This window comes from Caloenas nicobarica, chromosome 11, assembly GCF_036013445.1.
Source record: "Caloenas nicobarica isolate bCalNic1 chromosome 11, bCalNic1.hap1, whole genome shotgun sequence".
Classification (NCBI taxonomy): Eukaryota; Metazoa; Chordata; class Aves; order Columbiformes; family Columbidae; genus Caloenas; species Caloenas nicobarica.
This window is the reverse complement of record NC_088255.1, coordinates 21312003-21336870: the sequence shown is the minus strand read 5'-3', so window position 1 is coordinate 21336870 and position 24868 is coordinate 21312003. Positions and strand designations below refer to the sequence as shown.

At 37.5% G+C, this 24868-nt stretch overlaps 1 protein-coding gene across 20 annotated transcripts in view; it reads left to right on the top strand.

Moving 5' to 3' along the window:
- SLMAP (sarcolemma associated protein) overlaps positions 1-24868 on the top strand; it is an 86180-nt gene that overhangs the window by 34063 nt on the left and 27249 nt on the right. For 3 of the 20 annotated variants that reach the window (XM_065642584.1, XM_065642582.1, XM_065642583.1), the window contains exons 4-19: positions 1714-1786; positions 3130-3166; positions 3658-3720; positions 4829-4924; positions 5213-5284; positions 6135-6275; positions 7203-7340; positions 7722-7890; positions 7976-8026; positions 8557-8607; positions 10747-10809; positions 14940-14996; positions 18243-18323; positions 18586-18645; positions 22079-22201; positions 22974-23048. In XM_065642584.1, coding sequence (XP_065498656.1) covers positions 1714-1786; positions 3130-3166; positions 3658-3720; positions 4829-4924; positions 5213-5284; positions 6135-6275; positions 7203-7340; positions 7722-7890; positions 7976-8026; positions 8557-8607; positions 10747-10809; positions 14940-14996; positions 18243-18323; positions 18586-18645; positions 22079-22201; positions 22974-23048 — 1350 coding nt within the window. Of the gene's footprint in view, positions 1-1713; positions 1787-3129; positions 3167-3657; positions 3721-4828; positions 4925-5212; positions 5285-6134; positions 6276-7202; positions 7341-7721; positions 7891-7975; positions 8027-8556; positions 8608-10746; positions 10810-14939; positions 14997-16259; positions 16448-18242; positions 18324-18585; positions 18646-22078; positions 22202-22973; positions 23049-24868 lie in introns of those variants that run through there. The other 17 variants (XM_065642585.1, XM_065642586.1, XM_065642587.1 and 14 more) reach the window with 12 other exon arrangements.

The following is a 24868-nucleotide window of genomic DNA, read 5'->3' as shown; positions in this document are numbered from 1 at the left end:
TTTTATATTATAACCCTAGTGAAATGCCAGGTACCTCGTCACAGTCACTGTCTGAGACCCTCTGCTAAATCCTCTTTATCTCTTAGTTTTTACACAAATAAAGCTCCTGCAGCTTTTAGATTTTTTTTTTTTTGCAGTCTGAGTGTTGATGGAAAAACTTCAGAATTATATAATGTCACAGCAGACCCACCTGATCTGTAACCCAAAGGTAAAGCTGTCTGTTGGTCTTTAATTTCAGCTACCCTGATACTTTTTTTTCTTGAAATCACTAATTCCCTGTTTATGCCTTAAAGGAAAGAGTCTTCATTATGAAAGCTGCGTATTTCATGCTACAGCTAATATTGCAAATGCATTTTTAAATGTTCTACAAGAACAGATTTGTGAATTCTGGGGACCTCAGTCTGAAGCCAAAAAAGACCCCAATACCCCTGGATTAATCTGTGTTGAGAATGAGGTCCTGGCTGGTCTTCCCTGGCATGTAAATGTAATATTTTACCAGGTCAGCCTGAAAAAACAAGGTGCTGTAGCCAAGATAATACTTCTCCAAAGCATGAGCTTTTAGCACTGAATAAAGGTTAAGAACAGCTCTGTTCAGTTGGATCATTTCTCCTGTATTTTTAGATTCCATTGAGACAGCCGCCTAAAAGACCCATCTCATTTCCCTGGAGTGCTGCCGTTGTCCTAAAACACACATTGTCCTTTTTTTCCAAAGCCAGATTAACTGTTTTGCTGATATTAATAACCATGAAAGTAGAGCAGCTATTTGTATGTTGATGGATGCTTTAGGTACAGTGGTAGATGGTAGATGACCGTATATTGATTTGTATCTAGCTTGTGGTAGTATTTCTGGGAACAGCATCTGTCTTACCTTTCCATGTAACTGGAAAGAATTTTGACTTCCCAAATCATACAAGGGCAAAAAAAGCCAGATGTAATTTGACTGTTTGCAACGTCATTGAAAACGGTATTAGTAACATTTTCGGCAAACATTGTGAAGAGAGGTTGAACTTGATGTAACAATTAAATACTAAATTTGCTTCTCTTATTCTTTAGAATCCTTACTGAGTTGAAAGGATCTTGAATTTAGTCTTGGAGAAGCAAATTTTCTCCTCCTGAAATGAGAGGGCACTTGTGTAGGGCTGCGCACAGACGTGTGCTGCGGGCAGCAGCAGAGACGTGGTGTTCGAATGATGCTGCTCATAGTGCCCAAGAGGACGTGCAGTGGTTCCTCTGCGTTCCCTTTGTGATTCCTGTGTTTGCCAATAACAGTCACTTGGCCAATTCCAGATGTTGGAGTGGCCAGCGACACACATTGGATGTGTTACGTCTAAATCCCTGGACGTGCTGGTAGGAACCTTGTCAAACAGGTGGCTCGTTATTTGGTTTATACTCCTGCGTCCGCGTCCCCTCGCGCAGGTGCCTTCCTTTTTCCCCATTTTACGGTCAAAACGTACAGAAACTTTGTAAACTTGCTGCCATAGACACATCTTGCAGAAGAACTGGACCTGGAGCTGCTTCAGGACTCGTACCCAGCAGAACCTCTTCACGTTTCTAACGATAAAATTCCATCTCCAGAGCTTGGGCATTGGTGCTTGGAGGCGTTTGTGCCTCAGGGTTTCTTAAAACACTTGGCTTGGTTACTATAACATTAACCATGGAACTTATAATTAAATAGTAACAACTCGTGATGACTTACTGTTTGTTTCTTTTCAGTTACCCATGGATGTATAGTCTCCACAATCAAACTATTTCTTCCAGATGGGATGGAAGCTCGATTGCGATCAGAGTAAGAATAAATATCTATCCATGGGTACCAAAGCTAAACTACTGTACAATGAGGATTTGATGGATTTATGTTTCAAATCAGCATAAGAACAATTTATTTTCCTGTGATCGTGCAAAGAAAATAACTGAGGGCATGGTTCTTTTGCAGGCGTTATGAAAAAGAAATCTCATGTGCTTGTTGTTTTTAGGAATAAAGACAACTGCGAAAGAAAAATACAAGTTCTAAAAAAGAGTTTAAAAGTCCTTATCAAGTTGGGATTTTCTGACTGACTGTGGTTCAGTGTACTGGAATAGTATTATAAAGCAAAGAATACAGGAAAAAAGAAAGCAAATGAGCATTCTCCTTCCGTCTTTTATTTGGGATTATTATTTTTGCTCCTTTAAATGCACATAGACTTTGGTAAAGTGAGGCTAATGGTGTCTGTGTGTACATGTGTCCACGTAACACTTTCATATTCTTCAGATAAGTAACGTGCCCTCGTGATACAGCTGTTTGGTGTCACGATGAAAGAAAGCTTTGCCTGGCATGAGAAAAAAAAAAAAATCACAAAATATATTGGACGGAATAATGTTTGGAAACTCGGATGAATGTTGAGAGGGTTTTCTGTGTATATGTGCACATTTTGGAGAAAATTCAAAGAGCAGTAGAAAAAAAAACGTAAATATTTTGTTTGCAGTAGCTGAGTGCCAGTTACAAATGACATCATTTTAATTATCTTTCATCCCCAGCAATTGTATAGTTTTGACTCTTTATTTAAATATTCTTTTATCATTAATATGCAGAAATATTTGCATGAGGCTTTAGGGTGTATTGTGGGAAATTTTCTATGTAATTGCATGTGCTAATAAGAAATAGTAGAACTGTATGGTGTTAAACTTTTAGTTCTGATGAAAATTTGCAAGTACAATGTTCACTCTAGTGGGAGTGTACAAAATTCTATAAGTTACCAAATATTATTTTACTCAGTTATTTGAATTTCTGAATGAGAGTAGTATATCCACTGCCTTTTCATATTGTTTTGTGCTTGTAAATTGGTTTAAAGCTCAATAAATCAGTTTTTAAACGTCAAATATTATGTAACGACTAAAATAAAAGTTGGTAAAGAGAGTTTTTAGAATAGGCCTTGGATTCGTAATTTGGAAATAGTTCTGTAACTTTGAAAATGTTGCTCAGGATAATGTTAACTGGTTTCGCATGTTTGTATATTAACTTCATTGTTATCTGAGGAATAAACTTAAAAAATACAAAGCATCTTGATTAAATGCACAGCACTAGGGATCTTCTAGATTTTTGAGCTGATATTCTGCGCTTTGTGTTCACTTTTTAATTTTTTTTTTTTGTAGTGTTATCCATGCTCCATTACCAAGTCCTGTTGACAAGGTAATTGCAGTAATTTGGTGTTTTCTGCCCTATTCAGCCCTGTGCCGATTTCTGACTTGTTACAATGGTGAAGAAATGGTGAAGTCCAGTTACATTTAGATACGTTTTTCACTGCCTGTCTTTTCCTAGTTTAATATTCTGAGTGACACTGAAGGGAGAGAAGCTGGTGCAGTATCACATTTTGTGCACCTTGTTTCTTTTCTGTCCGTTTAATCTCACCCGAAACAAAAGCCTTAAAATCTCTGATGCATTGGTGGTTCAAGAACTTACAAAGACATTGACACAGTGGGGCCTCAGTCCGGAGTTGGGAAGTTCTATAATTAAAACAAAAAAAGCAACCGAACAAAAAAGTAACGGAACAATAAGTGATTGAAAATGCCAGTTGTTAGATAATCTTAAGTTTACCTTCATGATTTAAATGATGAATTTTGTTACTTGAGCTTAATGAAAAATCCAAAGCCATTTTGATTGTTAAATTCCTTTATTTTCAGGTTGCTGCTAACACTCCCAGTATGTATTCTCAGGAATTGTTTCAGCTTTCACAGTATCTCCAGGTAACTTTTCTCTTGACAGCATTGATCTGGCTAAATATTTACTCATTGTTCAAAACCCAGATCTTATGTATATCTTTGTTTGGCTTACATTTTGTAAACTGGAACATGATAAGCATGTAAATACCTTTTTCTGTAGTGAAATAATGTAAAACGTTATTGCCCAGAGAGGTGGTGGCTGAACCATCCCTGGAGACATCCCAGGCCAGGCTGGACGGGGCTCTGAGCAACCTGAGCTGGTGCAGATGTCCCTGCTCGTGGCGGGGGGGCACTGGGGGAGCTGGGAACGTCCCTTCAACCCAAACCATCCTGTGAATTTGGCTGCCAAATGGCAACACATTAAAGTGTGGGCTGATATATATAGATCAGCTCTTTAGAAAGGATTATAAAATTCGCATTCTGGGAAAGATGTGAAAACATTCCTAGTGGTAAATTCTAGGTAGCTTTAATTTATGTGTAGTTCTACTGACTTCTGCCTGTTTTTCTGCGATAATGGCAATTTTTATTTATTCACATCAACGATGAGGCATTTGAGATGGACATTAACATTATATGTATTTGCTGCCGTAGCAGGAAGCAGCTCAGGCAGATGCTCTTTGCTTGGGAGCCCAAATACTTTGACACCAGTCTGTTCACTCTCTGTGTCCTGGAATTGTTAATGAAGATGCTCTTCTATCTTACTGTTGTAAAACAAAAATCAAACAAAACTAGTAGTTTTTGCTTGGCGTTCTTCTTTTGGGACACGATCTGAGGATGAACAGCTCATTGCACAGGAACTGCCAAGCTGCCTTTTGGTGTTTATGATTTTGTTACTCAAATTATTGACAAAAGTCAAAGCGTTTTTAAGTCTTGGAAAGAAAAAATTGTTACTGTGTGTACTTAACGTATGCATGGAAAATGAAGGTTTTTAGGAACCTAAGGTTGTAGGATAATATTTTCTAATTAAAATATCCAAACAAGTGAATGGATGGATAAAATGGGATGGGCCTATTATAGTTTTGAATTACGTGGCAATGCGTCCTACTTAGATTTCCTTTTTTCCTTTGTATTTTGGTATCTTTTATGTTGCTTCTGTTCTGCTGATCTGCCGGGTGCTCTGCTCTCTTGGTAGGAAGCCTTACATCGGGAACAAATGTTGGAACAGAAGCTGGCAACCCTTCAGCGACTGCTTGCTGTCACACAAGAGGCTTCGGATACTAGTTGGCAGGTATCTACAGGCATCCTTTTCTTTTCTGGACTGAAATATGCAGCAGCGTATGGATTTTAGCTATTAATTTACAAACAATGCGGGGGGAAAAAAGCAGCAGAAAGAATAAAAAGCTTATGGCGGTTCTCTTAAACTGTGCAAAAGATGATGTTTAATAGTGGTTATGTACCAGATTGAAATAATCAATAGTAGTAAATACTCTAACAAAATTCAAGTCTTTAAAGCAGAACTCTGCTGGAACTACTTAAAGCGCTTGTCAATACTAAGGTGATGCTTCTTTTCTGCCAGGCTTTAATAGATGAAGACAGGCTGCTGTCACGCTTGGAGGTTATGGGCAATCAGTTGCAGGCATGTTCAAAGGTAAGTAGCTCACTTAAAGTGTAATTCTAGGAATGCTGACAGAGAGCTCTTTGGAAGTATGTTGGAATGAGCTCGTTATAGGAAAGCAGTTGAAATATGAACTTTCCAAAATGAGCCTGTGCAATTTGGGTAATCTGAATAGCGTGAAAACTGCAGGTATTTTCTGTATTTCACGGAATCATTTAAAATCTAGATAAAAGGCTATTTTTCACGATTTTTTAGCTTAAACTGATTTCTTTTGTATATGCATTTAAACATGTATGTACGGAAATGCAGAAAAGCGATTTGTCATTGGTGAGAAGGAACGATTCTGTCCTATTGCCTATGGATGGTTCTTTCTGAACAGGGACTTCAAAAAAGGCGTTGATGAGCTGTTGGATATTGAGAGACAGAGTAACAAGTGTGCTCTGCCTTGATTGTTGTTTAGGCCACCTATGCCTGCCTTCAATTTTTTTTATTTTTAATTCCTCCGAACTACTTAGTTATAAGCACATTTTCTGCAGGTCCTGTTTGAGGTTTTGCAGATGAGACCTCGTAGGCTTCTGGTTTGTCAAATTTTGGATCTTTTGGGGTTGGCATTGTCTTAGCAGTTTCCAAAACCCCCATATATTTTACCTGTAATCAAAGCTGATCACTGAACCTGTGCTGCCATGCACACCCTTCAAAAAACAACTGGTTTACATTCACTCATGTCAAGAATCTTTGATCACTGATTTATCCATCACATTTTGCCATCTACCAGAAATTGCTAAACATTTTTGCAGTAGAACAGGTCTTATCACAATCTAATATATTTAATCAGCAAAATACTGATTTATACTCTTAACTTTGAATTATCTTATGCATACAGAATCAAACAGAAGACAGTATACGAAAAGAGCTTATAGCATTACAAGAAGACAAACACAACTATGAGACAACAGCCAAAGAGTCCCTGAGGCGGGTCCTTCAGGAGAAGATCGAAGTGGTCAGAAAACTGTCTGAAGTGGAGGTATCGCAGTTCCATGTCTCGTCTTCTGGAAATGCTGCAGCGGTTCTAACTGCTGCTGCTTAGATCCCTGTTTTCTTTCCTGTGGTGTTTATTTCTCCTGTTGGACAACACTTAGATTGTTAAATAGTTAATGAGAAACTGTTCTTGAAGCAACTCTGTTTTCTGCCAGATTTTAAAATTCATGAAGCTGTCTTACAGAAGTATCTATGTGTGGGAAATAAGTGAGGGGAAAATGGCATACACATGTTAGAAAAAAAATGCTGTTAGACTTGTTTAAACTGTAAAATTTATGGAAATATGTGCTAAACCACTCATACAAATGACACTTAAGAAAGAGCTTCTAAGGTTACGAAGTGTTGGATACTTTTTTCAAATAAGATCTCTGCCTCTGTGTCTCTCTACTAACTTCTGCTTTATTTTCTCTTTCCATTATCATTATTTGCTATGTTCCATCAGGTCAAGAAATAACATATGACTTCAAATTAAATGCTTCAATGCCTACCCTCTTCATGCTTTTTAGAGAACGTGATGCATATAATACTGTAATAATAAATCTCATCCTGTGAGATTTCAGTTAGATACAAATTTTGTGTTGTAATATTGTAATAGTTCGTGGCAGAAGAGAATGGGACAGATAGATCACGCATTTCGGTTCATTATTCCTATAAATCACAATTATTTGTATAACGTATTGTGATTTGTCCCTTTTTTTTTTTTTACACGTGCATGTAAGTAGGACATTACAAACATTTGTACAGATAACATTTTTTCCAGGACTTGATCTGTTCATTTAGCCTTAATGATTAGGAACAAAGCAGTTAACTGTGATTAGATTAGATACACTCTTTGGAAAATATAGCTCAGCTTCAGTGCTTCATAGTTTATTAGTCTTATTTTTATTAATTGCATAATAATGCTGTCTTACAGCGGAGTTTAAGTAATACAGAAGATGAATGTACTCACCTGAAAGAAATGAATGAGCGGACTCAGGAAGAATTAAGAGAATTAGCTAATAAGTACAACGGAGCTGTAAATGAAATTAAAGACCTTTCTGACAAGCTAAAGGTAATGACAGAACTTCATCTGACTTAAGATGATACTATAATGCATGAAACAAATAAATACAATCTAATTTCTAATGTAGCAATCAAAGGTTAAGAAACTTTTTAAACAACAGGTAAATGAAAGAAAGACTTCAGGAGACTTTGGGTGTTCATTAGTTTTTGGGCCCTGATACTGTTCCTGTAAAACTTAGGTTTCAGACAAAAAGTTAGTTGAGATATGATGAAATACTTTCAGTTATTGTGCTTGAAGTGAAAATTGTAGAAAAATGGCAGCAGAAAAATTTTGTATTTATCTAACTAGCAAAGAAAGTTACTTATGTACATACAGTTACAGAAAAATCAAGGTTCTTGGGGGGATTTTTTAAATCTTTTTTTTGAGCAGGTAGCAGAAGGAAGACAAGAAGAAATCCAGCAGAAAGGACTGGCTGAGAAAAAAGAACTGCAGCACAAAATAGATGAAATGGAAGAGAGAGAGCAAGAGCTTCAAGCAAAAATCGAAGCTTTGCAGGCTGACAATGACTTCACCAACGAGCGGCTGACGGCTCTACAAGGTTAGTCACTAGTGGGGAAGAAACTTGGATTATTTGTTTTTCTTTTAATCTGTGAAATATCTTTTTCTTGGACTTCTGTTTACAGTACGGTTAGAACATCTTCAGGAGAAAACTCTTAAAGAACACAACAGCTTAGGTAGGTGTGATCAGTTTCTTGTTTCAAGCTGGTTTCCAGATTTCCTTTTCATTTACTTTTAGTGTAATCATCTTATAGTCTAGGGGTCTGGAGAAAGAATGTTTTACAGTTATCCCATTAGTACGTTCATCTTGGTTGTCCCTTGTGAACTTTGGAAGAGCTGTGGCCAGCCCAGGATGCCAGGAGAGGGCACTGCAGCTGCGAGCTCCAGTTAGAGCTCAACTGCTCGGGCCCCCTCAGCTCCAACATCTTCAAGGTTTTTAGATATACTTATTTGTATAAAAGGATTTTTTAAAATATGTATGTAACAGGCAGTAATTCTTTAGATTATAGTAACTCTTATACATTTGAACAGAGAGGAAACAAGCAGGAAAACGCATTAAATGTTGCCTGTTTTGGTTAGATGAGGTACTTTAAAAGGAGTAGGTAGTATGAAAAGCCAGATGCATTTCACAGTGCTGTATTTATAAAGAAACAAACCCCAAAACATTGTGCTTGCTTCCAGAAATAATACCCTTTCTTAATCCTAGGCGTACAAGTTGACGACTTCATACCTAAAATTAATGGGAGCACAGAGAAAGGTAGTGTATCCTGAGGCTACCTGCTGTCGTATGGGTGATGTTTGAAGTTGAACAAATTCAAAATTCTCTGAAGTGTTACTTTGAATAATACTCTCTTAAAAATGAAATTGAATTTTTCCACTCCTCTGACCAGCATTATTTTTCTTAGACTTTCAGTGTAGGTGTTTTTAGTAATTTCTGTAAAATGTAATGAGCCAACTTGGAAGTCACTTGGTTTTTTTGTTTTTGTTTTTTTTTTTTTTGCTTGGTTTTGGGCTCTCGCTGGATTCAGTAGGAGACTACTGAATGAGGTCAGCCTTGTGGCACAAGAAAACGGAAAATTCATTCACTTTTTGGGACTTAATTTCATTTTTCTTTGCAACACTAACATATACAATTTTTCTTGTAAATTGAGTATGGTGAGTAAAGTCAGCAAAACTTTTTTCTAAGTATAATGTATGGAAAATGTATGTGGAATATATAAGTAGTGGAAACAAATTTTTTAAATCTCTGGAGTGTCTTTATGTAAAACAGGAATGAATACAGATTGAACTTTTTAAATTTTTTTTTTAAAGACTGACTAGTTAAAGCTCTAGTTTAAGTAACGTGTCTTAGCATACACTTGAAGTTTTTTGAATAAAAGTGGCCGATAAGACTATGCCCAGTATCACGTAGCAAACTTTATTCCAGTTATAATCCACTGGCCAAAATATATTTATCCTCTTATGTTAATCTTAAATTCTTCCTTGCTGTGGCTTTCTTCAGCATTTGCTGTGTATTGTTAGATAGTGAAAGCTCTGAGGAATGGTCCTAGTATTAGTCGGAAGGTTGGGGCACTTATATAGATAATTTGTGGTTTTAACTAATATTCCATGTTTAAGGATTACTGTGTACATTTTTGAAACAAAATTTTAAGACTCTATGCTCCAATTCTTAGCTTTTTTCCTTTTTTTTCATTATAAACGAAGAGCTTCTTAACTAGGGAGACTAATAGCAAAATAAAAGTAGTTAATCGTGGCATAACCTCGCATCTATTTCTTATTTGGAGCAGGAGGAAAGATCTATTAAATAGTGATTGTGATTCTTCATTCTAGTTATGTAGACTGTAAAAAAACTTTGAAAATTGGATTGTTGGAGTTCAGCAGAAAAACATGCAATACTGTGAACAAAAGTAGCCTAGAGCTACATTGAAGCATTTAGTAAAAGCTTTCAGGCTTCACGTGCAAATACGTATTGTTTTTGAGAAATAATTGATAACATCACACTAAATATGATTTTTTTCTTTTTAACAAACACTTTTTTGTTTGTTTTAAAATTGTCAGGAATGTCTTGTTAGTTTTTTAAATACTGCTGCCTCATATCACTCTGCATTTAAAAATTGTCCCAAATATTTTAAATTTGAATTAATTAGTATGTGATTATAACAAGCATCACTGCTGATACTCACTTTTTTGTCAAAGTTGAAGCAGCAATTCCTTTTTTGACTTATTTTGGACTGCATAAGAGTCAAACTGTTATCTGGATGGATGGATGCATGAAAGTACAGATTCTTCCATCCTATGAGTAACAGAACTTGTGCTTAAACCTGGCAGTTTTCGGCAGCTGTCTGCCAGCTTCATTACAAGTATAGACGACGTAGGACTGCTTGTTCAAGTTGTCTTTCTCTGTGTTTATACCATCTATTGCCTTTTTCTGTCATGCACCTCCCGTGCTATTTTATTATTCAGTATTTTAGTGTGGTTGCCACTATTCTGTCTGTCCCACGTTCTCTTGCATCTGTGCTGTCCCTGGGCCATCCCCATTTCCCCATTTCCCTGGCGTTTCAGAGCTCTCTGCCCTGAGTTCACAACAGTCTGTGCCTTTCTGTATCTGTCTGTCCTTTATCTCACCCTCATATAACAACAGATGGGCAGGAATTTTCTCTGCCAGATTGTGGATTTTGTTCTCTTGAAAGCAGCGGGAGGCACTTACTGTGTTGGGTTTTTTCTTTTTTCTTTTTTTCTTTTTTCTTTTTTTCTTTTTTTTTCGGAGTAGTCTTGCGTTATTTTAGAAAAGCTGAGAATTTAGGGGTTATGATGTAGATTCAACCTTTCGAATTTTTGTTGCATCCATTTGAAAATGCTAAGAAGATGTAAACTGAAGTGTTTCTTTCTTTACTAGAGCACTTTCTTTCAAAGAGTGGAGGGGACTGCACTTTTATTCATCAGTTCATAGAGTGTCAGAGTGAGTACAAGAGTATTCATCACATTTGCTTTAAAAAAAACAAAAAAGAAACCCAACATAAAATTCCCCACGCAGAAAAAGTGGATAAAAACCAGTTTGTCACTACTATTTAATATTTCTGTAGTAGGAGAAATTTTCTAAGCACAGAATTGTGGCATTGTGGTATTTAGCAGATTCCTGTGGTAGGAGGGAGACGATCTCTTTGCTCTTGCAAAGCAATATTCGCACTGTCTCTTCTTAGTGATTAATCCATTATTGTCCTCTAACCAGTAAAAGGGTGATGATGGTGCCACAGGATGGTTAAAACAGAGTGTAATTTTTCACCCATTACAAAGTAAAAAGTTACAAAATGAACACTGTTAGTTTAAGGAAACATCACAGGCAGCCATAGGACGGAGATAAGGTAATGATGCCTTTTCTTCACTTCACATGTCTGTAATTTATCTGATAATTAAACATTTGACATGTTCTTCAAATTAGTTGTTACAAAGAACAAACAGGAAAACAAGACCTTAGTTTTTATCTGGAAATCAAAAAGATTATTTTAAGATAAATAAAGGAAATGTGCAATACCAGTCTTTAGAAAGATGTGTTATTCTGGAATGAGAACATGTTTTTCAAAGCAAATGGCTTTTAAAAATGAGTAATGAAACAGCACGGGCTGCATATCTATTATTAAAGAAAAACTTAAGACGTTAATACTTTTTGTCCACCAGGAGAAAAGTATCATTAGGATGAAGAGAGAAAAGTGCTATTAAAATTCAAAGGAAACTCCTTTGTAGTACAGAGGATTATTTTCTGACTTTAGAGTTTCCAGAAATGATGTTTCTGAAGTTCAGCAGAACCTGGTCTGTTCAGCCCCTCTGGGGATGGTGACTCCGCTGCCCCGGGCAGCCTGTTCTGATGCCCAACAGTTTGTTGTTTGCTCATTTCATAACTTTTTTCAGTAACCACTGGTGAAAACCACTGACATTGACGGCAAAAGTCACGGTGCTTCTTTTTGAGTAGTACAGGATATGAGTTATTACCAAAACCGCTGATGATGGATAGCCAAAAGAGAGATTTGGTGCCTTGCGAGCTTCCTGTCTTTCACTCCAATCTAAGTCTTCTTTATTTGTGTCCTTATTTTTTCCTGATTTAGTGATTTTTGTTTTGCATTTATTATTTTAAATGCAAGTCAATTTTTTGCCTTTTTACGAAGTCTGCCTTTGATTTTCTTTTTAATTTATCTATCTAAAATTGAGTAGATTTTGGATGGATTGAATAGCTATTTCCAACTTTTCCATGAATTTCTGACCTGGAGGTGGCAAGTAAAGTTAATGCTGTTAGTATCACTTTTTTCGTATGGTTTGAAATTTGTGTGTTGAGGGCTGGTTTCCCTCTCCAAACTGGCCTCCTTCAAAGACTAATTTGATACAAACCCAGAGGTGTTCTGGGGACATGTTACGTAAGTAATCATTGTAGTGTAACAGGTAATAACTATTATATTACACACAGTGATGGGCAACCTAAATCTAAAAGGGAGTTCTGAAATGGAAAAGATAGGAAATGCGTGAAAACTTAAAGGTATTCTGCCTTTGAACGAGCAAAAAGAAACATGGGCTATCTTAAAGATGAACTGAACTTCAAAGCAGGTTGTTTTACTAACAATTACTATTATTTATTATGTGTATCAGTAACTCTCTGCTTTTCGTTAGGTAGTGCCCAGATAGCGTGAAATATAAAAATGGTTCATGCCAGAAATTAAAGCTAGAATCCTAACCCTAATTTATATTTTGGTGGCCAAAAATGCACACCTTGACTCAGGGAAAATGTGGATTGATTTAAAAAAAAAAAAAAATCAAGTTTATTAATAAATTTTCTGAAATAGTAATCTGAAAAGATGCAGAGATACAGGTGTGTCCGCTTGTACTTGCTGATTGTTGGCTGGATTCTGCCTTTTTTGGTGACAGTGCAGAACAAGATTCTATTTAGTTCAATGACATCAACGTCCAATTGTCTGTTTAATATTTAAATATACACAGGCATGCTGAAATACACTGATTTTTCTTGGCTTTGAAATGCACTAATGTCAGCATTCTTAAAACAGAGAATATTTGCGTAAATCAGGAGTGACAAATAGTGGCTGTGCCAGCTCTGGGTCCCGCTGGGCAAGGGGACGAGTGTTCCTGCTCAACTTCTTTGCTGAAGAAAGAGCAGCAAGAAGAAAACTTCTATAGAAATGTTGGAAGTCATGATGAACATTAGAAAACAGTAAACCACCTGGGGGGAAAAAAAAAAGTCTGCAGATTTTTCTAGTCATAGGAATTGAGAATTCTTAGAAGCGTGAAGAGCTGCTGCAAAGGTTTCAGTGTGGGAAAACATCTGGGTCGAGACGACAAGTTTCTTTGGTTTGTACTGCAATTATTCTGGTTTTAACAGTTACCGAATTACTAAAACTCCATCAATTCATGATGCTGAGTTTTCTTCTGTATGCTGATTATAGAAGCCTATTTTAAACCAACAGTCTGGCACAGATGAGGTGTTACCCCTTCAGATCCAGCAGCTGATAGCGTCTTTGCGTGTATGGGTTTTGCATTCAGCTGATTTTTTTCAGGCATCTGGGCAGGATTCCTCAGCTGTGTCCTGGAATAATCACATCTGAACACTTCTGTTTAGATTTTTAGAAAGGTAGTTATTTCATGGCAGAGAGCTCAGGATATCACTCGATGCCTCGTCCCTCGTGGCCGCGGGAACTCGATGCCCCTGGTGCCGTCCCCGGGGACTCGCTCCAGCGCTGGGGAACGCGAGACGGTTCTGAACTGGGCTGCTGAGTGATCTCCTACAGTTGCTTGAGACCTGGAGCCAACCCTGAAAATCCAGTCTGCCGTTCAGTGCATTTCTGAAGCACTGATTGTAAAACGTTATGCGAATGCAGGACGATATTTGTAGATAAAAGTTGATGGAGGGAATATCTCTCTTAGACTGGACAGGACAAGGTTTTGGCCATGCAAACCCTTCAGACCTCAGGGTTTTTTGGTCTGAAAGCTTGTCTGCTATCTACAGTTAAAAAATAGATCTCTGTGCAAATATTGTCCTGCCTCCGTCCTTAGACTGTGGTTACAGCAACAGGTCAGCGGAGGAGAACAGAGACTTGGTAGTGTTCGGAGCTCCCTGAAGCTGGAAATGCTGAATAAAGCTCACTTTTTTAAAAAATTAAAAATTCAGAAAGGTTTTGCTGTCATCCAGCTTCGTTAATCTGAACGCTCCTGTATGCGCTGTTTTGGGGGGCGTTAACAACTTTCAAAAATTATCTGAACCGCAATGCCTGCTGCATAGAAATTGATGATGTGATCTGTAAGATATGTGACCCTCGATCATTTCACACAGTTGTTAAGGAATTTGAAATAATGAAATCTGCTTGGAAAAGGAAACTGATTACCACTTTGGTAGTTCTTTTAGTGTCTTTCATTAATCTGAACCCGTTCTGCCCTTGGTGTTACTGTTGCCCCCATGTCCTACCCGGGTTAGGATGCAGTTGGCAGTCGAGGCTCCAATTCAGTGTTTGGGGTTTTTATGCACCTGATATAAGTGAATAGACTTGCCTGTCAATACTATGTGTAAACTCAATTTTTGTGAATGTCATGCATGTGCAACTTTTGGGAAGTTTGTGCAGCTCTCTGAATGTTTTAAGCTAAGAAAGGGTATTTCCGTGTGCCTCTCGTAGGCTCTGGGGCGTATTTCTAGATTCCTGCTGTGTCTGGTGAATATCTATTGCAGGCAAGCAGCTCTTAAAATTCCGTTTTTGATAACTACAACTTGAGAAAAGTATTAAATATTTACTGCTCCCAGTTAATTTTTTTAAAAAGTTCATAAAAATTAATCTTCCGAACTTCTCATTACTGAACTGAAGCGTGAATAATGTAAGCTAATAAATTGCAGAAGAAATAATTATGCCCTTTATCACAAAGTTCCACTGGGCTCTTGTGCACTGTTTCGTTATTCCACGCCAGAATAAAGTTTTTGTTCAAGCCTGAGTAGGAAGTAATATTATCAGCTTTTAATTTGGTCATGGAATGTAGGCTACGTAGTGTGCAGGGAAAAGCTTGCTTAATTTGAGCTGGGAAAGTAACACTTATTTTGTTTGGCAGACAAGATCATAGATGAAGGACATCTAACCAAAGTGGAAGAAACAAAGCTTTTGAAAGGTTAGATTTCTGCATTATTTAACTGTTTTTCGAGCATGTTTTTAATGTCACTTCAGTGCATGTTCTGTCTTAAAGAAGCAGTTTGAGTTTTGTTGAATACTGACTTAAGGAAAAAAAAATTAATGAAGAGAAGGTATATTGTTTACTGAACTCTGCTCCAAATACTACTGGAGAGTAAAAAGATCTAAAAGACTGAGTGCATGAAATGCTGGTCTCAGTAATCACTGAGTTCTTACCTGAATGTGCATTTTTAAAAAAAGTCAAAATACAATATTTTTCTGTGGTTGATTTAAATCTTTAATGCCTGTATAAATTTCAAGCAAGTTTTTGGTTTTATTATAGAACTAAGTAGAAATAATGTTTGGTCTCATTTTAAGTTTTAAGAAGAAGTGTTTTTTAATTTGACTTTTTTTTTAACTTACACTCTCATAACTTAAGGATAACTATGAACCTTCTAAATGTACCTTTTCCAAGTAATACATGAATGTGCATCTCCTTTTCTCTTCTATATAAAACAAGTAAAGTACAAGGCGCTAATTAGAAAAGGTTTATCTTGTCAAGGAACAGTCGTCCTTATCTTGCAGTGCAGAGCAGGAACACTACAAAGTGTGTAGATCGGTATTTCCCATGTGTCTAATAATGTAAGATTGTTTGGACTGTGAGGCTGACTCCACTTTTGTAGCTTTTTATTAATGTCTAGATGTAATAACTCATTTATTTTCCTTCTGCAAAGTGTTATTGTACTGGATAAATGTTAGCTTGTTAAAAGTTGGTCTTTTAGAGAGTTTTCCTGTTATCTTTTCTTACCTTAATCTGTGAAATTGCACCTTTAATTTGTTTCTGTATGTGAGTAAGCTATAGAAAGCTTGCCATATTTGGCAGAAGAATGCATACAATAACTGTAACGTAACCCTCCTATGCCAGTCATCCTGCCAAGCAGCGAGCTATTTTTAGTGTTTGTTAATATATTATAACTCATCAAGTAAGTATGATGTCAACACATTTTAATATACTTCATCATTTTGGCTATATTTATTCAGCTCAGTTTCATTATGGGAAATAGGGACAACTGCTGTGAAATAATATAGTACGGGAAGGAGTTCTGTGCTTGTGGCTCTGGTTCCAGAATAGGAAGCAGGTTTCTAAACCATTCCTCTTTTTGACTTGTGCTGCTTCAGTTGTAGCAACTGGTGCATCTTTAACTGGTGCCTCATCTTGTTGTTTCGGGGGAGGAAGGAGCTGGGGGACCCAGGAGTGGGTGGGAGGAGGAGAACGGGAGGGAGGTGGAGACAGAGAATTAATCCAGCGGTTGGAACTTGCACCGTTCCTCCCGTTTCTCACCGAGCGAGAAAGCTGCGTTTCCATGAGTGACCAGATATGGTAAAGTTGGTTGGATACGGGTTTTGCTCAGCTTAGCACGTCTGGATTGGCCACTCACATAAATGACATGGGTGAGGCTTTTAGGATGTACTTTTCTTAATACTTCGAAAAGAATGTATTCCTTGGTTTAGTAATTATTACAGCTTTAATGGCAGTCTTGTGAGCTTGAATCTATACGCTGCATGTATAACGTTTTGTATTGTAACATCTTTAGGTATTAGGTAAAAACCTTATCCTAAAAATAGGGAAATACCCTTTTACTTTTAGCCAAGAACCACCCCCAAACCTCAGGTTTTAACTGCTCCAGTCATTATGAGCTTTGAAGTCTGCTGCGGTCCGATGGGGTCTGGAGCAGCTGCCAGGTCGGAACCCCTAATGCGGTTCGGGCGTTGGGGTGATCCCCCCGCTCCCTCTCCGGTGCTCCCAGTTACGTTACATGGGAAGAGTCTGGCTCCCGCTCAGCTGCGCTGTTTGTACTTGCCTTCACGTTCATGAACCAGCGGATGTTATTCTGGCACAGAGAAACAGAAAGCTTTTCATGTTAGAGGAAGAAAACATTTCTTAGTTTTTTTTATTAACCCGTCTGTGTTTTGTCAACTTGCTGATTTACCAGTGTAAGTGCACAACCTGTCTTGGGTTTCCACTTCTTTTATTTTGGGGATGTTTAGTTCTGTTTGTTATCTTTTTACTTGAAAAAACAGTGCACACAGGCTTTTGTTTTTACATATTTTTGTATACTAACCCTATTTGTATAACACACTTATTGCTATGCATCTTCCCTTGTCCTGATACTTTATTGTTGCATCTGCAGTGTCTATATGTGAAGAAATTTCTTGTGTTCCCCGTGCCTTTCTGCATATATGATGGAAGTAAAGTCTGTGTACTGGGGATGTTGTAATGATGCACGGGCAGCCAGGACAGACTTCATCATGTAGAACCTCACTGCACATTGATCATGCGGTTCCTCGCTGACAAACTGATGGGCTTTGCCTTTCTTTAATGGACCCATCAGAAATCAACTGGAATGGTTATTAAAAAAAAAAAAAAAAAAATTAGAGCCTCACAAAGTGTTTAGACTGAGTCAGGGCTGCTGCTGGGTGGGAAAAGGATGCGCTGGTGTAGTTCAGTCCCCTCACCTGGTGAAAATGCTGCTCCCCATTAAAAAATCTCGAATTGGTCAAACAGACCAACAGCTGTGTGTGGCTTCACTAAGCTGATGTAATAACGTGTGGGGTTGTGTATGAACAGATATTTCATGGGTGGCTTGTTGTTTGTTTTGTGGGTTTTTTTTTTTTTGAAGGGACATAGGCTGCCTTCTCTTAATACAATTTGAACTGAAAATTCTTTCTAGAAATTAGTGTATTTACTTATATTGCTGTAATTCTTCACTGGTTTGTACCACACTTTGTTTGACAGTATGGTATATACACAACTCGTTGCTATTATTTTATTTGTCCAAAATACAGAAGCACAGTTTTATTCTTAACAGCAGTCTCTTTCTCCCTTGTTACAGTATCTGCGTTGTTCTAGGTTTCTTTTCTTATTTGTTCCGTGGGTGAATCAGCTTTTGCCCAGAGCTCCGACTGGCAGGAATACAGCGGTAACAGAGATCAGGCTGTGCCCGAGACACTTGCAGCCCCTGTTAGATGCTGGGCTACACTAATGACCTCAGGGATGCTGAATCCATTTTAGCCCAGACGTACAAAGAAGAAAGCAGCCACCAGGTTTTTAAGTGTTTCTTCAACCGAGTTTTTTTCCAGTTGACATTTAGCAGTAGTTAAATAAATAGAGATATGAAAGAAATTATGATTAAGAGACTGAATAAAGCATTTACTGATAGCAGTTGATTTTCCTTGCCTGTTACAGAGAATCAAGCAAGAGTCAAAGAATCTGATTTGTCAGACACTCTTAGTCCAAGCAAGGAAAAAAGCAGCGACGACACTACAGGTAGGCGTTTAACTGAGTTTTCTGTGACGTCTAATTAGTTTCAATTAAATAATTTAATCACGAGCAGTTTCTAAAAGAGTGGAGAAGGTGTGTGTTATGCAGAGCCAGATACAAGCTTAGAGCAGTATTGTTTATTTTGTGACTTCGTAATTAACGGTTGTAAAGTGAGAAGAGCACAAGAGCTGCTCTTTGCTGAAAGAACGTGTACATGAAAACTCTGCCTGCTCTCTGAAACGTGGGGGCTTGTTTGTTTTTTTACTAGATGCCCAAATGGACGACCAAGATCTAAATGAACCTATTGCTAAAGTAGCTCTTCTAAAAGGTAAACAAATGTATTTTTGTAACTTTAGGTGCGTAATCGGTATATATATCTTTTTGTCTGCCTGTTTTTTATCAAACTTGCATTGAAGTAGAATGCTGAAATTAAAATGTTTTAACCATGGTAGTACGGAAGAGTTTAAATATTTAAATATCAATAATGATTCCGTAACTGTTCCTGAACTTTTAAGTGAATAAGTAGAAAAAATAACTATCTGCATAGACGGCTTTCCTATTGAATTTCGTATTGTAATTAACTAAAATAACTCCTGAGGCTATTTATGGGCATTCCTATTTTGCTCTCATGAAATCATTAAATATCTGTACAATGAATCATTTGCCCTTGTAGTTTTAATGAAGAGCCTGTAAACCCGCAGTTTAGTTTTAGGTTTTGTCAGAGAGCTCTTCATATGCCTGAGTTTGCCCTAAAAAGGATCTTATTTGCCACAGAAAGACTTTGAAGTGGATTTGTTATGCAGTCGTGTAATTAAGGAAGAGTGAGAACATTTCTGATCTGGCAGCTGTTTGGAATGTGGAAACGGCTGCTGGAAAAGGCAGCATTCCTTGTTGAACTGTTGAAATTTGGAAAACAAATTAATGGAACAAGAAAATGATGGGACGTTTAATTGCTGTAGTTCCCTCCAAGTACATTCTCCATCAATAAACTCTGAGTGCATTCGGGATTTGTTTCAAGTTTGTACAAATTGGAGTCTGGTGAAGAGGGACAAGGGAAAAGCTGTCACAGATTAATAGAACAGCCTTATTTTTATTTTTTTTTCTCCTCCCCATGAGATAAATGACTTTATTAGCCATTAATAAACGTTCCCTGGACACTTCTATTTAGACAGGCTGTTTGTGGTTTCTTATTGCAAAGTTAAAAACAGGTAAATGTTAAACGGAAGCAATAAACGTCATTGGAAGGTTAATGATCTTGTTCTTAACAACTTTGTTGTATTTTCATAGTAACTACAAGACCGATCTTAATAAAAAGTATTTTCTGTTGAAGGTTTGCTGAATAGTGGTAGTTTTACATAAGAAATTTTGAAAATCAGTGGTTGTCTATTGATTCAGAAAATTCAGGAACCTTTGTTTTATGTTGCAATAGCTAAATATTTTAAATATGATACAGTTTACATGGATCTTATGAAGCGGAAGAAAACTCAGGGTTTTAATTTTCTGACTTCACCTGAATACTCTGAAAATAGTTAATTACAATACAATAGTCTGAATAACCTGAGAAATCCTGCAAAATTCGGAAAGTGAAGTCCTGCGAGATGTGGAGAAATACCATTCTGCTCGGAAACTGCTTCCCGGGGCCAGGCAGCGGCGGACGAGGGATCCGCTCAGACCACATCTTCTGTATCATCTGTTATTGAAACACAAGTGTAAAGGCAAACATACAAGCAGAGCTCTGTCAATATCTTCATGTTTGTAACTATTTAATCTGAGCTTTGTTTTTCTTTTGGTTTTATTGAGATTTTACTTTATAGATCCTAAAATCGCAAAATATTCCTTTGCGCACCATCATATTCTTTGATGTTGTGGAAATGGTCATTTTTCCCCAGAACCGCCCTCGTGGGTTAGATGCCTTTGCTTGGGCCAGATTGAAGGAGAAGAAATTTTCGTGTCTTTTGGGAATTATTTGAATAAATGAATGAGGGTTTTCAAATAGTCATATTTGACTTTTTTTTTTGGCACCTTGTTGTAATTAATGACAGAATTCCTTAGACTTCTGCAAGAACAGTTAGTCCAGTGCTCAATAGTTCTGGAAATCGCTCAAATACTTTTTTTGATTGCAGCTTTTTACATTGGTTCTCAAACCAGGTTTTTGTGATGTTCGTTTCTTGACAGAACTAATGCCAAGCCTGATGATATTCAGTAGTTTTATTATTTTTAATTAGAGCAATCCTATTTACTAAGGGATTTTTTCAAAACTACGGTTAGCACAAAAATGATGTTTGCTTTGAACTAAAAGACATTAAAGGAATTTTCAGTTTGGGTGAGACTGAAAAGCTGTTATTTTCTTGTGCTTGTATTTCTCAGCTTTTGATTTAGAAGCATTTCAAGCACAGGGCATTCCCCTCTCGCGCTAGAGTAGGAAAGAGTTTTTCCCTTGACAGAGATTGTGCTTTTGCTGAACTGCTGACATTGTCCCGTCCGTGCAGCTCCTCGTCCCTTTGAAGCAGCGTTATCTCTTATGGTGTGTGTTTTCGAAACGCTGCCCTCCAGAGAGTTCGTTTGGGGTTCTGGTTGGATTTGGGACACTGCTGTTTTCTCAGACGTGATTTGAGCAGCGTTTGTCAACTCCCCCCCCATCCATTTCTGCTGAACAGTCTCATTAAGGAGGGTTGAAAGTCTTAATTGCCCCAAGTCTTTATCCATGAGAAGCCGAGAACAAAACACGTTCAGTAAAGTGCAACTTGGATTTGAAACTCCACTAATCTGTAAAAGAAAGTATTTGGATGAAGTATGTAGTCTCCTTTGTTCTTTCTGCTCTCATAATTTTGTTCTGAGTAATTCTAAAAGCCCACATGTGCCTTCAGCTCTGCGTGATCCCACCAGTTCATTACTGGGAGAACAGGAAAAAAACCAGCCTCTTTTCTCAGGGGGATACAGTATGAATGCTTCAGCGTGACTTGATAAACAATTATTTTCATGACAAAGACAGAAAAAAAAAATCATAGTAACTTTATTGGTGACATGTACAGTTAAATATGAATGTCAAAAGTATAATGACAAACTAAACTATAGCTTGTACTTCTTTTTTTCCCATTATTGGAAGGTCCAGAGTAAGATAAGTTATCAAGGTAACTTATCTTTTGGGGTTTTTATTCTAAGCAGTTACAAATACTTATTTTTCCTCTTTTAAATTCCCTCCAAACTTCAGCTCTAGAAGTACCTAATTTGTCTGCAATTACAAGTCCTCTTATAAACCCGAGATATATTTAATATGCACTTTAGCTCCTAGAAAACCTGTGAAGAAGAGTGAATGTTTTTCTTTAGTGTTTAAATAACACGCACGGGTACGTGCTGTGTTAAGGACGTGCTCAGTGCTGGTAAGCGTGTGGGGAGAGGCTTCGAGTCGCTTCCTCCCAAGCAGACGGGTTGTGACCACAGCCGGGAGGGGTTTGTGCTTGTTCCTTCAGTTTTGTCCATCCAGGAACCCTTGCCAATCCATACAGTGCTTTTAAAACTCTCCAGTTCTTGTTTGTTATTATTTGGTTTATACTGCATGTTATATATAGGGAATGCTTTAAAGTTTGCATATGTTTTCCTCCTTTTAAAAGTATATTAATATTTTTGCTAATATTCACCTAATCCCATTTTGAGTTTAACTAACTTCAGATGACTTGAATAAAAAGTAGCAAGCCACCCCATGGCAGTGCAAATTAACTGTTGCACAAACGTATATTTTCAAGCGAATGTTCTTTTATCAGATGACTTGCAGGGTGCACAATCAGAGGCTGAGGCAAAGCAAGAAATGCAGCAGCTGCACAAGGAGCTGGTTGCCGCCCAAGAGCTGGCGAGGACCAGTAAACAGAAATGCTCTGAGCTGCAAGGTGAGACCCGCACCATCCTGCTTCCCTAGGGTGTCCACTTACTCTGTGTTTATCAGGTAGCCTTGAAAGGGGGGCCAGTTTTGCTGACTGTCTGTTAGATACATTTCATAGCACTCACATCTGCACGGAATGTCAGAAACTTTTGCTTGCTTTTTTTTTTTGTAAATTCTATATACAGTCCAGTTGAGCTCTGACTTTTTGGTTCAAAATAACCAATATATTTTCATAGTTTTGAATATGTACTTGAACTCCGTAAATTTCATCCTTATACAATATATTCATCTACAGATTAATCTGTATTTCAGTCAGATGACGCAGATAATTTAATGGCTTCAGTAGTTCCTTTTTTAGATCATCCTGTCAGATATGTGGCTGTATCATTATCCTCAGCAAAACTGTGAGTTGTTTTTGACAGGCAATAGTATAGTTCAGTTTAGCTGCAGATTGTTCAGTGTTCTTTATTGGGCTATATTTACAGCTTTTTTTTTTTCTCCTCCCACACCAGTTTGCATTTAGCACACATGGAGTTTTTGGATCAGGCAACAGATTAGAATAATTTCAATTTAATTGTAATACTACCACAATAATGGAATGTCTTAATATTAACTTCTTATTAAACTACTTACACAGTTACTAGCTTCGATAACTTACTGAAATAATATGATTGTCTAATCTTCTCAGTTAAGGGGAAGTTGTGACTAAAATTAATGACACAGCTGAAATACTTCTTACTAACAAAAAATTGTGGGCACATTTTCACTTTCATTTATAGCGCTATTGGAAGAAGAGAGAAAAGCCTATCGAGTGCAAGTTGAAGAATCTAACAAGCAAATAAATGTTCTGCAAGGTATGAATTTTTTTTTTTTTCACCCCACTCTGTTAGGGAAAATACAGAGCTTTGACTGTTTTGATGGCATCATTAGCACTAATAAAGGAAAATGTTAATTGAATTAGTGTGTTAAATCTAATTTCTTTCACCATATCTTTGAATTTTATTGTGAAATGTTTCCTGTCCATTCCTACAGTTCTGATCATAACATAGAAAATGCAGAAGAGGGAATCTGTTCTCTCTCCGTGATAGTTCAAAAGGTTCTGCTGTTCGTCATATCGCTGCTTCCCGAACGTTTAGGGGGCGACACATCCCACAACTTGGGAAGAGTTGTCAAGGTGTCCGGGTTGTCTCTTGGCCGCCCCTGCAAACCGGAGAGGAGAATAAAATAATCTCGGCAGCTTCATGCAGTAACATTTCTGAAAGTGTTTTAGTGGAATCAATGTTTTGGTCCAGCCAGCACAATGTGGCTTTGTATGTTTGTCACAGAGAAGGTGCCACAGAAACAACAGAGGTCCTGTCTCTACGTGTGAAGTTCTTTAGATGAACAGATAGGTAAAGAGAGGAAATCCAAGTAACTTGTCATTTCTTTCTTAAAAAAAAAGTGAAGCATTCAGTTGAGATGAGGTAATCGCTTACATGAAACTTCCATTACATCTCGTATTTAGTTCTAATTGCCCTGAATTCTGCAGCGCTGGAATGCTTCAGAAACCATTCCAATGTTCTCGGTAGTAATTTTTCTGTGTAAGTTATTTCTACAACACCACCGAACTTTTGAAACACTTGTATGTGTTTGGATTTTCAGTCGTACCATGCTTGTTTTCCCACCTGAACGCCTACGGGGCAGTTGTTCATCAACAATGCAGACAAAAGGAAAAAATGAAATTTCTTTGAAATGCTGCCATTACTGAAAAGCAGAGATTTAGCTTGGCCTGATAAAGAAGATAATATCTGGAAGATAAAGTTTGAAAAAATCACTCTTTCGCTCATTAGTGGGCACCTCCTGTGAGAGCAAGTCGTAATTCTTGGTGTTTTAGAAACATTTGGTTTCTGAACCGATTGGTTTGATGGGTTCAAGGCTTCTAATGTCAGGATACACGGAAAGGGTCTTGTGAACGTGTGGTGTGTTTTATTTCTGTTGGGTTGTTCTCCTCTGCTATTTGGTTTGCTATTCTGTCGGCGTAAGCCTGTAGAAGCGATTTCCAAATAAATGAGGTGGTAGTAAGTTTCACATTTATTTACAAATTCATCATGCTGCAAACGTTTTTGTTATGGAACAGAGAAGCAGAAGTGCTGTGAAATCTCCTGTTGTCTGTAATAGCTCTTATGCATGACAATATATAATTATGGGGTTTTTCTCACACTGTCTTTTTTCTCCAGAGTGTGGAACTGGGTAATTCACAGGTTCTTTAGTTTATCTAATGAGCTCAATGTCTTGCTGCAGCCTGTTTAGGGAAAAAAGTTGCATTTTTATTCCCTGTACATTAACAAACAGCAAAGTTTCTAGACGGTACCTGCATATGAGTTCTGCCGATGTTGCTGTATATGCAGCTACCGAAAAACATCCAGTTTAGTTGTCAGGAAAGCGCAAGGCTCTCGAGCAGCCTTTCTATCAGTTTGTGCCAGGACTCGCTCGCTTTCTCCGTGTCATCTTCTGTAACGACTTGAGAGAACACAAATAAATATAAAAGGTTACTCTATGAAGGTTACTCAGCCTTTTTTACCTCCCCCTTTGTCTTTTCTTGCCCTTTGCTTCTGAAACGTGGAAGTTTAGGTGTGTAATTCTGACCCTCTACAGTATCTTATATCAGGTTTTCAACTTCTGAGAGCCGTTCTTC